The following is an 11,928-nucleotide window of genomic DNA, read 5'->3' on the forward strand; positions in this document are numbered from 1 at the left end:
TACCTTTACCTGTTATGCAACCCAGAGCCACAAATCTATAATAATTTCCCATCCAATGGCCATATCAGCCCTTTTATTGTTTTTCCCGTTTCCTATTGGTCGAGGCGCTTGTCCATCTCCGTCCCCTCCTCCCGCCCACGTCACCTTCGTCTCGGTCGCTTCTCATTGGCTGCTGGGCGTCGTGAGATCACTTCGTGTCCTCACACCGCGGGTTTCACTGTGACACCCTCGCCCCGCCTTGGTCCCTCACTCTATTGGTTGAATTTCTTGTTTGTTTAGGAATAAACCAATAGAAGTTCGCTATCAACCAGGAAGTGTTCTCCCATTGGTCGCGACGCCTCCGAGGGCATTCACCGGCCGGTTTCCAGTCCTTTCTTACAGGGAATCCAAAATGGCGGCTGACAGGGGCTGAGGGGCGGCTGTGGGCGATTCAAGGGCGTCCATGGCCTTGTTGGAGGCCGCTGTGGGCCTTCAAGGGCCCAGTGTTTACCGTGTGGCCCTGCCAGGCTTGGGCCTCCCTTTGAACCGCCGTTGGCGTTCAGGGAATGCTGAGAATGGAGGAAACCAGGGCCCTCATGCTTCCCCAAGGGGCCTGTATGAGATCCTGGGAGTGTCCCAGGCTGCCACCCAGGCCCAGATCAAGACGGCCTACTACAAGCAGTCTTTCCTGTACCACCCAGACCGCAATGCCGGCAGCGAGGAGGCCGCGAGGCATTTCACGCGCGTCAACGAGGCCTATTTAGTCCTAGGCAGCGTGGGTCTGCGCAAGAAATACGACCGCGGCCTTCTCAGCCGGGAGGACCTCCGCTCCGCCAGGAAACCTTCCGGGAAAGAGGGCCTGGCTACCTCGGCCCCGCTGCCCAAACGCAGCCAGACCTTCGCGGCCAGCCAGCCCTCCACCAAGCCCATCTTCGACTTCGACAAGTTCTACCAGGCCCATTACGGGGAGCAGCTGGAGCGGGAGCGGTTCCTGCGGGAGCGGCGGAGGGAGCAGCAGAAGCGCAAGGAGGAGGCGGAGAAGAGGTGGCAGGCGGAGGGCCTGCAGGAGCTGGGGGTGGCCGTCCTCTTTGTGGCCGCCGTGGTCCTCCTCTTTTACTCCAAGTGAGACCCGGAGGAGGAGGAGAAAGAGGGGGACCTGCATCATGACCATGGTTCTCCTTTTGCACCTCAAGTGAGAATCAAAGGAGGAGAGAGATCAGCAGCAACAGAGATGGGGAATCTGCATGAGTTGGGGCCGGTCTTCCTCTTCATAACCACATGGACCTCTTCTTTCCCCTCAAGTGAGGACCGGAGGAGGAGAAAGAAGGGGACCTGCATGAGTTGGGGCTGGCCTTCCTCTTCATCACGGCCATAGTTCTCCTCTTGCACCTCAAGAGAGAGATCAGCAGCAACAGAGATACTGCTCTTCATAACCATATGGCCCTCCTCTTTCAGCTCAAGTGAGAGCCAAAGGAGGAGAGAGATCAGCAGCAACAGAGATGCTTCTCTTCATAGCCACATGATCCTCCTCTTTCACCTCAAGTGAGGACCAGAGGAGGAGAAAGAGGGGGACCTGCATGAGTTGGGGCTGGCCTTCCTCTTCATCACGGCCATGGTTCTCCTCTTGCACCTCAAGTGAGAACCAAAGGAGGAGAGAGATCAGCAGCAACAGAGATGGGGAAACTGCATGAGTTGGGGCTGGTCTTCCTCTTCATCGCTCCTCTTATACCTCAAGTTAGAAACGGAAGAGGAGGCATGGTCAGATGTCTTCCTCTTGTCCCTATTGAAACTGGGGAAGAAATGGCACTTAGAGGATTTGCACATGTTGGGCCTGGCCTTCCTCTTCATGCTCAAGACCTCAAGCAAGAAGGGAGAGAAGCCCACTTTGCCTCAATTGAAGCCAGCAGCGACACAAAGAGAAATCTCTCACCAACATGTTATTCATGTGTCATTGGTCTTCTTCGGACCATTGAATGGCCTCTACGGATAATTTGAATGTCATCTCTTCATGAATCGGGTTCTGCTTGGACTTTTAGAACCACAATTTTTCGGACTTGGACACATCCCTTTCAAAATCCACTCAAAGCTGATTATTGGAACATTTTGGGCCTTTAGAACCATTATGTCAATCTTAACATTTGGCCAAATTCCTTTCAGAATGCCTGTAGTAACCAATCGGTTGTCAAACTGACTATCAGATCGCCTTAGCTGTTTAACATATAATCAGAATTTATTATGCATTTCCAACCATGACAACATCTCAAAGAAAGACTGGCGGCGTGGTCCCCATTGAGCCTACAAGCCTCTGTGCTTAGCAGCCTCTTTACGAGTGCAGTTTGCAATTTCAGAAATATTTGGAGAATTGTTAGTAGCAGGTCTCCAGATGTCGGTTCCAAAGAAAAGAGAGTGAACGGGAATTCACTTTGCCTTAATTCTCCCCAGTCCTGCCATCCGTTCACTTTCTTTCAGTGGCCCTCCAAATGATTTTGACCCACATCAACAATGCAGACAAGGAATGATGGGAACAGCAGTCCAAAATCACTCATCTCCCAACACGAAGAAGAACAGAGACTTTTTAGCTGCCTATCAATGCTCTTGAAGGACTATCCCCTTCTCAGAATTATTTTGGACAAGCGGATGCTGATTTTAGAACCTGGTGTGATACTGTAATCGATATGTGCACATGGGATTTAAACAAATAATGTATATGAGCTTTATTTTAATTTATAAAGACACAAGAAAGGAGGTTAGAACTGTCTCCTGGTGGTTCTTTGATGCTGCGGAGGGCTTTGGGTTGACGTCATCATTCAATCAAAGATGGGGATGCTTTTTCCTGACACGATTCAGAAGTCCACATTTTTGGAACTCATCTGTCAGGTTCTTTTTACACCACATAATCAATTGGTCCTGGGGCTTCCCAGTGCCAAGTTTGGTCCCGGTCCATTGTCGGTGGGGGTCACAGTTTCTCTGGATGCAGGTGAACTACAACTAGATTCGCAGGACAATCACTCCCCAAACTCCGCCTGTATTCACAGTTGGGCATGTTGAATCTGTGTGCCAAGTTTGGTCCAGATTTGTTATTGATGGTTCAGAGTGTTCTACATGCAGGGTGAACTACAATTCCCACACAGGTGGTTCATTCCCTCCCCAACCCCTCCAATATGTTCAGTTGGTTACTAACCCTAGTAATCTGCTGTGTGTGGTCCAGATTTGTCATTGGTGGGGTTCAGAGTGCTCTGTGTGCAGGGTTTCATCTCACTTTAGCTTCAAAGTGCAGGGTTTCATTTCACTTTGGCTTCAAAAAATCCTGGAATTCGTAGGCTCACAAGTTACTAAGAATTTTTAGCCATAGAGCTATGGTGGCTCATGAAACTATACATTCCATAGGGAGTAAAAAGTAAGGATGCCCTTAGCTGTGGCAGGTAAAGTGATGTCACGGATTCCTAGCATCTAAAGAGACCCCTAAGGGACATCCAGTCTTAACTTCCTTAGATAAAGGAAGACTCAACCTGAGCCTTCCCGATATAAGCCTAGTTTTTCAGCCCCTTTTTTAAGACTGAAAAAGCCCCCCTTGGATTATACTCGGGTGAGGGTCCTGGTTGGCTTACATTTGGGTCAGCTTATACTTGGGAATATATGGTACATTTATTACTTTTCTCTATTATTATTGGTATTATTACATTTATTATTTTTCTCTATTATTGTTGCTATTATTACATTTATTTTACTCTATTTTTATTATTATTAATAATAACACATTTATTATTTCACTCTGATCTTATTATTGTTGCATTTATTATTTTACTCTATTTATTATTACATGTATTATTTTCCTGTATTATTATTATTATTATTATTACATGTATTATTTTACTCTATTATTATTAAAAGGATACATAAGCACATTGACATTGAAGAAGATGAGAATAATGATCTGATCAGAGTTGGACAGTCTTATCTTAAATTTGAGCTTTATGTAAATATTCAAAAACATTTAAGCTACAGATGCCTCAATTAATGTAATTTTATTGGTATCTATTTTTATTTCTGAAATTTACCATCCTCAGCTTATACTGGAGTCAATGTTTTCCCAGTTTTTTTGTGGTAAAATTAGGTGCCTCGGCTTATATTCGGGTCGGCTTATACTCGAGTATATAATACAAGCCAGTCAAGGTGGCCCCAGTGGTGATTGGCCATCACTTAAAAACAATCGGCACTGACAAAATTACCTGCAAAAGGCCCACCTGCCGACATTATTTGCCGATACATCACATAGTCTTGTGAAGTGTCCTATGTGTGGTCCAATACAACAGCCAGCATAATGATTTTGTTTGCTGTGTACTCATCTTGTGTATCAAATAATAATAAGAATAGCAACTGCCTCTCCTTGCTGCTTGTAATATGTTTGGGGGATACGTTTGTAATGTGTTTTCAAATGGAAGGAAATTTAAAAACTCGGGAGGAAAAGGTAATGGTGAGAGAAGAAGAGGAAGGGACAAGAATGGGCTCCTTTCTTCCTTGGCAAGCTTTGGCCCAGAAAAAGGGAGAGGAAACGCCCCAAGCGGTGGTTGGTCCGGCTTGGCGACTCCTCCTGTGCCGAAACCTTCCTTTGTTTTCAGGCGTTTGTTCGGCTGCTGTTCCCGGATCCGGACTGCAGAGGGAAGGCTTGCCCTGCGCGAGGCCGACACCGGTGGTGAAATCATCGCTTGGATTTGCAGTCGGCAAGGACAGGAAGGGTTGGCTCCAGCCCAGTTCAGGATGAGCGAATGGTAAACATGCTGGGCCTGGATGGATTCCAGCAGTACGACACTTAGGCCACAACAGTGAAATGCATAGGTATAGTGACTCTTGTCTTAGAAACACAAAGGCATCTAGGAGGCCTGATCGACCCCTAACTGAACATGAGCCGACGGCATTGAGTCGGCAGCTCAAAAGGCCAATGCGATTCTAGGCCACATCAAGAGGAGTGCTAATATAAGATCTGACTTGACAATAGTACGTGCAAAAGAGATTTAGGAGGCCACATGAGCCAACAGTGTGATGCGGCAGCTACAAAGCCCAAAAGATAACCCTAGCTTCTTCAGTGAGAATATAGTATCTATACCAGTGATTCCCAAAGTGGGCAGCAATCCAGGGGGGCGGTGATGGCACTTATTAGGACATGGGGGGCGGGGCCAGGGGAGAGGCGGGGCCTCTTCCCAAGTGCCAGAGACAGGGCTGAGCACCTGAGGCTCCTGTTAGGACACAGGGAGCGGAGCTAGAGGAGTAGGCATGGCTTCTTCCCAAGAGCCTGAGACAGGGCTGAGCCTCTATACCTCTCCTGAGAGGCCTTTTAGGACTAAAGGGCGGTGCTAGGGGTGGGGGCGGGGCCTCTTCCCAAGAGCGCAAGACAGGGCTGAGCCTCTATACCTCCCCTGAGAGGCCTTTTAGTACTAAAGGGCAGGGCTAGGGGCAGGGCCTCTTCTCAAGAGCGTGAGACAGGGCTGAGCCTCTATACCTCTCCTGAGGCACTTGTTAGAACATGGGGGCGGGGTATAGAGGTTCAGCCCCATCGGGAAGAGGTCCCGCCCCTTCCTCTAGCCCCGCCCCCTGTGTCCTGGCAGGCTCCGCAGGACAGGGATAGAAGCTCAGTCCTACGTCAGAGCTCGTAACTCCACCCATCCCAGTCCTGGCCACCCATTTTCCTGCGTGGCAGGGGGTTGGACTAGATAGCCCTCTAGGAAGCTATTATATATATATATATATATATATATATATATATATATATATATATACACACACACACACACACACACACACACACACATACATACACATAATAGATAGGGTGGTTGTACTGAATGGTCCTTGGGTTCTCCAACTCTAGGATTCTATGATAGATAGATAGATAGACAGACAGATACAGAGGGTTGGACTAGATGGCCCTCGAGGTCCCTTCAAACTCTCGGAATCTATGACCTATAGATATACAGTGTTCCCTCACTACTTCGCGGTTCACTTTTTGCGGATTCGCTGTTTTGCGGTTTTTCAATAAACTCTAAAAGACTATTATAAATCATAAAAAATTACAACTTACAGCCTAAGGAAGGGAGGAAGGAGAAGCCGAAGGGAGCCCAAGCGGCAACGGAAGGAGGCGGCGATTTATCAACAAACGATGGGTTGATAAAGACTTTAAATAGTGCTTAACTACTAAAATAATGTATAAATATTAAAATAAATATAGTGCCCCTACTTCGCGGATTTTCACTTATTGCGGGTGGTCCTGGAATCTAACCCCCGCGATAAGTGAGGGAACACTGTATAGATATATAAATACACATAATACATATATAGTATAGATATATAGTAGTTGTACTGAATGGATACTATGCTAGATAGATAGCATAGCATCCATGCAGGGGTTGGACTCGATGACCAACTTTCCAATCCTAGGAGCGGACTCGGAATTTTCCATCTTCCACAAAGAGTGATGCAATCCGAAGGCCCTGGAGGGTGACGTAACGCCTTGCTTGCAATGCTGGGTCAGGAGAATGGGGCCCAGCCCTCCCACCAGGCCCAGAACCTAGAACCCCATCCTTTTCGGGGTCAGGGTGGCCGAGCGGACCTCAAGGACCGGTTGCCATGGCTTTGGTGTGTCCCTGGATTCCCCCCTCCCTCTTTTCCTGGCAGCTGCTGAGGTTGAGAGTGGAAGATGGGAAGGAAAGAGGGGGGAAGAGAGAGAAAGAAGGGCTCCGCTTCCCATTTGCCAGTGGGTAGCCCTTGGTTACAAGGCAGAAGCCGCTGTCTCCGGGATGCCAGCCCGGCGCGGCGATTGGCGGAGAGGACCGGGCCGTTTTCAACGCTGATGGGATGCCCGTCGCCTTGGTAACAGCAGCATCCAGACCTCAGTGCTCCACAGCCCCTTCTTCTTCTTCGCCAAAGAGACGGAGGAGGAGGATGCATTGTGCTGCCTTCCCCCTGAGCCACAGGCCCCCGAAGCCAGGCCCAGGCAGTGCAAGACAAAGGGGGGAAAGGGAAGGGGCCCCTGGGGTGGGTGTGGAAGGAATCAGAGGGTCCTAGGGTTCTATTTATCTCTCCTAGGATCCTTATGTTGGAAGAGACCCTCAAGGGCCATCCAGGCTGACATCTATCTATCCATCCATCTATCTATCTATCTATTGCATAGATTCCTAGAGTTAGAAGGGATCCCAATGGCTATCCAGTCTACCATCTATCTATCTATCTATCACATCGATTCCTAGAGTTGGAAGACACCCTCAAGGGCCATCCAGGCCAACATCCATCCATCTATCCATCCATCCATCCATCCATCCATCCATCCATCCATCCATCCATCCATCTATCTATTGCATAGATTCCTAGAGTTAGAAGGGATCCCAATGGCCATCCAGTCTACCATCCATCCATCTATCTATCTATCTATCTATCTATCTATCTATCTATCTATCTATCTATCTATCTATCTATCTATCTATCTATATCTATCACATAGAAACAGAATTGGAAGGGACCCCAATAGCCATTCAGTCTACCATCCATCCATCCATCCATCTAACTATTTATCACATAGATTCCTAGAGTTGGAGGAGACCCCAATGGTCATCCCATCTACCATCTATTTTATAGATTCCTAGAGTTGGAAGGGATCCCAATGCCCAATCAGTCATCTGTCTGCCCATTCAGATCTATCTATCTATCTATCTATCTATCTATCTATCTATCTATCTATCTAGTATCTATCTATCTTGATCTCATAGATTCCTAGAACTTGGAAGAGAGTCCAGTGGTCATCCAGACCCCAATGGCTAGCCAGTCTACCATCCATCTATCACATAGTTTCCTAGAGTTGGGATCCCAATGGCCATCCAGTCTACCATCCATCCATCCATCCATCACATAGTTGGAAGAGAACCCAATGTCCATCCAGTCTACTGTCCATCAATGCATCCATCCATCCACATCCATCCATCCATCACATAGATTCTTAGAGTTGGAAGAGAACCCAATGGCCATCCAGTCTACCATCCATCCATTCATCCATCTTATTGATTCCTAGAGAACCCAATGGCCATTCAGTCTACCATCTATCTATCTATCTATCTATCTATCTATCTATCTATCTATCTATCTATCTATCTATCCATCCATCCATCCATCCATCCATCCATCCATCCATCTATCTATTGCATAGATTCCTAGAGTTAGAAGGGATCCCAATGGCCATCCAGTCTACCATCCATCCATCTATCTATCTATCTATCTATCTATCTATCTATCTATCTATCTATCTATCTATCTATCTATATCTATCACATAGAAACAGAATTGGAAGGGACCCCAATAGCCATTCAGTCTACCATCCATCCATCCATCCATCTAACTATTTATCACATAGATTCCTAGAGTTGGAGGAGACCCCAATGGTCATCCCATCTACCATCTATTTTATAGATTCCTAGAGTTGGAAGGGATCCCAATGCCCAATCAGTCATCTGTCTGCCCATTCAGATCTATCTATCTATCTATCTATCTATCTATCTATCTATCTATCTATCTAGTATCTATCTATCTTGATCTCATAGATTCCTAGAACTTGGAAGAGAGTCCAGTGGTCATCCAGACCCCAATGGCTAGCCAGTCTACCATCCATCTATCACATAGTTTCCTAGAGTTGGGATCCCAATGGCCATCCAGTCTACCATCCATCCATCCATCCATCACATAGTTGGAAGAGAACCCAATGTCCATCCAGTCTACTGTCCATCAATGCATCCATCCATCCACATCCATCCATCCATCACATAGATTCTTAGAGTTGGAAGAGAACCCAATGGCCATCCAGTCTACCATCCATCCATTCATCCATCTTATTGATTCCTAGAGAACCCAATGGCCATTCAGTCTACCATCTATCTATCTATCTATCTATCTATCTATCTATCTATCTATCTATCTATCTATCCATCCATCCATCCATCCATCCATCCATCCATCTATCTATTGCATAGATTCCTAGAGTTAGAAGGGATCCCAATGGCCATCCAGTCTACCATCCATCCATCTATCTATCTATCTATCTATCTATCTATCTATCTATCTATCTATCTATCTATCTATCTATCTATCTATCTATATCTATCACATAGAAACAGAATTGGAAGGGACCCCAATAGCCATTCAGTCTACCATCCATCCATCCATCCATCTAACTATTTATCACATAGATTCCTAGAGTTGGAGGAGACCCCAATGGTCATCCCATCTACCATCTATTTTATAGATTCCTAGAGTTGGAAGGGATCCCAATGCCCAATCAGTCATCTGTCTGCCCATTCAGATCTATCTATCTATCTATCTATCTATCTATCTATCTATCTATCTATCTATCTATCTAGTATCTATCTATCTTGATCTCATAGATTCCTAGAACTTGGAAGAGAGTCCAGTGGTCATCCAGACCCCAATGGCTAGCCAGTCTACCATCCATCTATCACATAGTTTCCTAGAGTTGGGATCCCAATGGCCATCCAGTCTACCATCCATCCATCCATCCATCACATAGTTGGAAGAGAACCCAATGTCCATCCAGTCTACTGTCCATCAATGCATCCATCCATCCACATCCATCCATCCATCACATAGATTCTTAGAGTTGGAAGAGAACCCAATGGCCATCCAGTCTACCATCCATCCATTCATCCATCTTATTGATTCCTAGAGAACCCAATGGCCATTCAGTCTACCATCTATCTATCTATCTATCTATCTATCTATCTATCTATCTATCTATCTATCTATCTATCCATCCATCCATCCATCCATCCATCCATCCATCCATCCATCTATCTTATAGATTCCTAGAGTTGGAAGGGACCTCAATGGCCATTCAGTCTAATATCTATCTATCTATCTATCTATCTATCTATCTATCTATCTATCTATCTATCTATCTCTATCATCTATCTATCTCTACAAATCGTAGGGTTGGAAGGGACCCCAATGGCCATTCAATCCAATATCTATCTATCTGTCTGTCTGTCTGTCTGTCTATATTGATCTCATAGATGACTTCCTTTGCTCTAGACAGTGTCTCCGTATTGATGCAGGAGTGACACTTGGCTCCTGTTCATCTTGGGGTCTACTAAGACTCTGAGACCCCTTTCCCCATGGAAGTATATAATACAGAGAGATGCTTAGAGGGCAGGAAGACCAGGGTTGGGTGCGCTTTGGCCTGGACTAGCGTTGCAAGCCAGAAGAGCGAGCGGTTGGCATCAGTGACATCGCCATTGAGGACCTTAGTAGTGCATCGTTCTCCATTAAAGATGGAGAAGGAAAATGGAACAACAGAGGTTATATCTGGGTGTGACTTGCCATCCCAGATATGTGTCAATGGAAGTATCTGCCTCTATCCTGGCCTCAAACTATCCCTGCCAAGCTCTTCCCCCGACTGCCAGCCGTTGTCGGTCTGCTTCCTTTCTCCAGCCTCGCCAATATTTTGTCTGCTGCTTTCCCCCAAACAGTACTGGCAGTTGTGCCAAAGGGAAGCGCTGCCAAGCGACTCCCATTATCATCATCATCGTACGGCGAGGAGGCCTCCCTTCAATGCGGATCCACTCCTCTGATACTGTCCCCATTGTGTCCTTGTCTCTAAAGCAGGCGGCCAGGACTGGGATGGGCGGAGTTACGAGCTCTGAGGCAGGGCTGAGCTTCTATCCCTATCCTGCAGCACCTGCCAGGACACAGGGGGCTGAACCTTTATACTCCACCCCTGTGTTCTAACAAGCGCCTCAGGGGAGGTATACAGAGGCTCAGCCCTGTCTCACGCTCCTGGGAAGAGGCCCCACCCCCACCCCCACCCCATCCCCGCCCTTTAGTCCTAAAAGGCCTCTCAGGAGAGGTATAGAGGCTCAGCCCTGTCTCGGGCTCTTGGAAGGAGGTCCCGCCCCCATCCCTAGCTCCGCCCTCTGTGTCCCAACAAGTGCTTCAGGAGAGGTATAGATCCTCAGCCCTGTCTCAGGCTCTTGGGAAGAAGCCCCGCCCACTCCTCTAGCTCCGCCCCCTGTGTCCTAACAGGCGCCTCAAGTGCTCAGCCCTGTCTCCGGCACTTGGGAAGAGGCCCCGTCCCTCCTCTGGCTCCGCTACCGTGTCCTAATAGGTGCCATCACCGCCCCCCCTGGATCGCTCCAGTGCCCACTGGGGGGCGGTAGAGCGCACTTTGGGAATCACTGGCCATTTAAGCAGCTGCATCACACTCTCGGCTCATGTCCAACTTGCGGGCCACTAAGATTCCTAGATCCCTTCCAAGTCTCATCCTATATCTGTGCAACTTATGGAGACACCAGCATATACAGTAGAGTCTCACTTATCCAACACTCGCTTATCCAACATTCTGGATTATCCAACGCATTTTTGTAGTCAATGTTTTCAATACAACGTGATATTTTGGTGCTAAATTCGTAAATACAGTAATTACTACATAGCATTACTGCGTATTGAACTACTTTTTCTGTCAAATTTGTTGTATAACGTGATGTTTTAATGCTTAATTTGTACTATCATAATGTAATTTGATGTTTAATAGGCCTTTCCTTAATCCCTCCTTATTATCCAACATATTCGCTTATCCAACGTTCTGCCGGCCCGTTTATGTTGGATAACTGAGACTCTACTGTAGAACTGGTATTGCCTGGGTGCCACTGGGATCATTTTTCGTTTACTTTCTCCCTTCTCCAGCTCTGAGAAGACCTACCGCACAAGGACTCGTCCCTTCATAGAATCATAGTTGGAAGAGACTTTGTCCAACCCCATTCTGCTAAGAAGCAGGAAAATCCCATTCAAAGCATCCCTGACAGATGGCCACCCAGCCTCTGTTTCAAAGCCTCCACCACTCTCTTGTTCCAAATACACCTTGACCCACGGCGGATACCTCGCCTCCATCAAAAAAACCGC

At 47.0% G+C, this 11,928-nt stretch overlaps 1 protein-coding gene across 1 annotated transcript; it reads left to right on the forward strand.

Moving 5' to 3' along the window:
• The first annotated feature begins 343 nt into the window (after positions 1 to 343).
• dnajc30 (DnaJ heat shock protein family (Hsp40) member C30) lies at positions 344 to 2,732 on the forward strand. Its single transcript, XM_008124723.3, has one exon. It carries the CDS (start codon positions 443 to 445, stop codon positions 1,103 to 1,105), a length of 663 nt encoding a protein of 220 aa, XP_008122930.1. The 5' UTR covers positions 344 to 442; the 3' UTR covers positions 1,106 to 2,732.
• Positions 2,733 to 11,928: the final 9,196 nt, after the last annotated feature.

The sequence above is a fragment of the Anolis carolinensis genome, unplaced genomic scaffold (genome assembly GCF_035594765.1).
Source record: "Anolis carolinensis isolate JA03-04 unplaced genomic scaffold, rAnoCar3.1.pri scaffold_7, whole genome shotgun sequence".
Lineage (NCBI taxonomy): Eukaryota > Metazoa > Chordata > Lepidosauria > Squamata > Dactyloidae > Anolis > Anolis carolinensis.

Coding starts and splice junctions, on each gene's coding strand:
- dnajc30 (XM_008124723.3), top strand. CDS start 443: ATGGCCTTGTTGGAGGCCGCTGTGGGCCTTCAAGGGCCCAGTGTTTAC.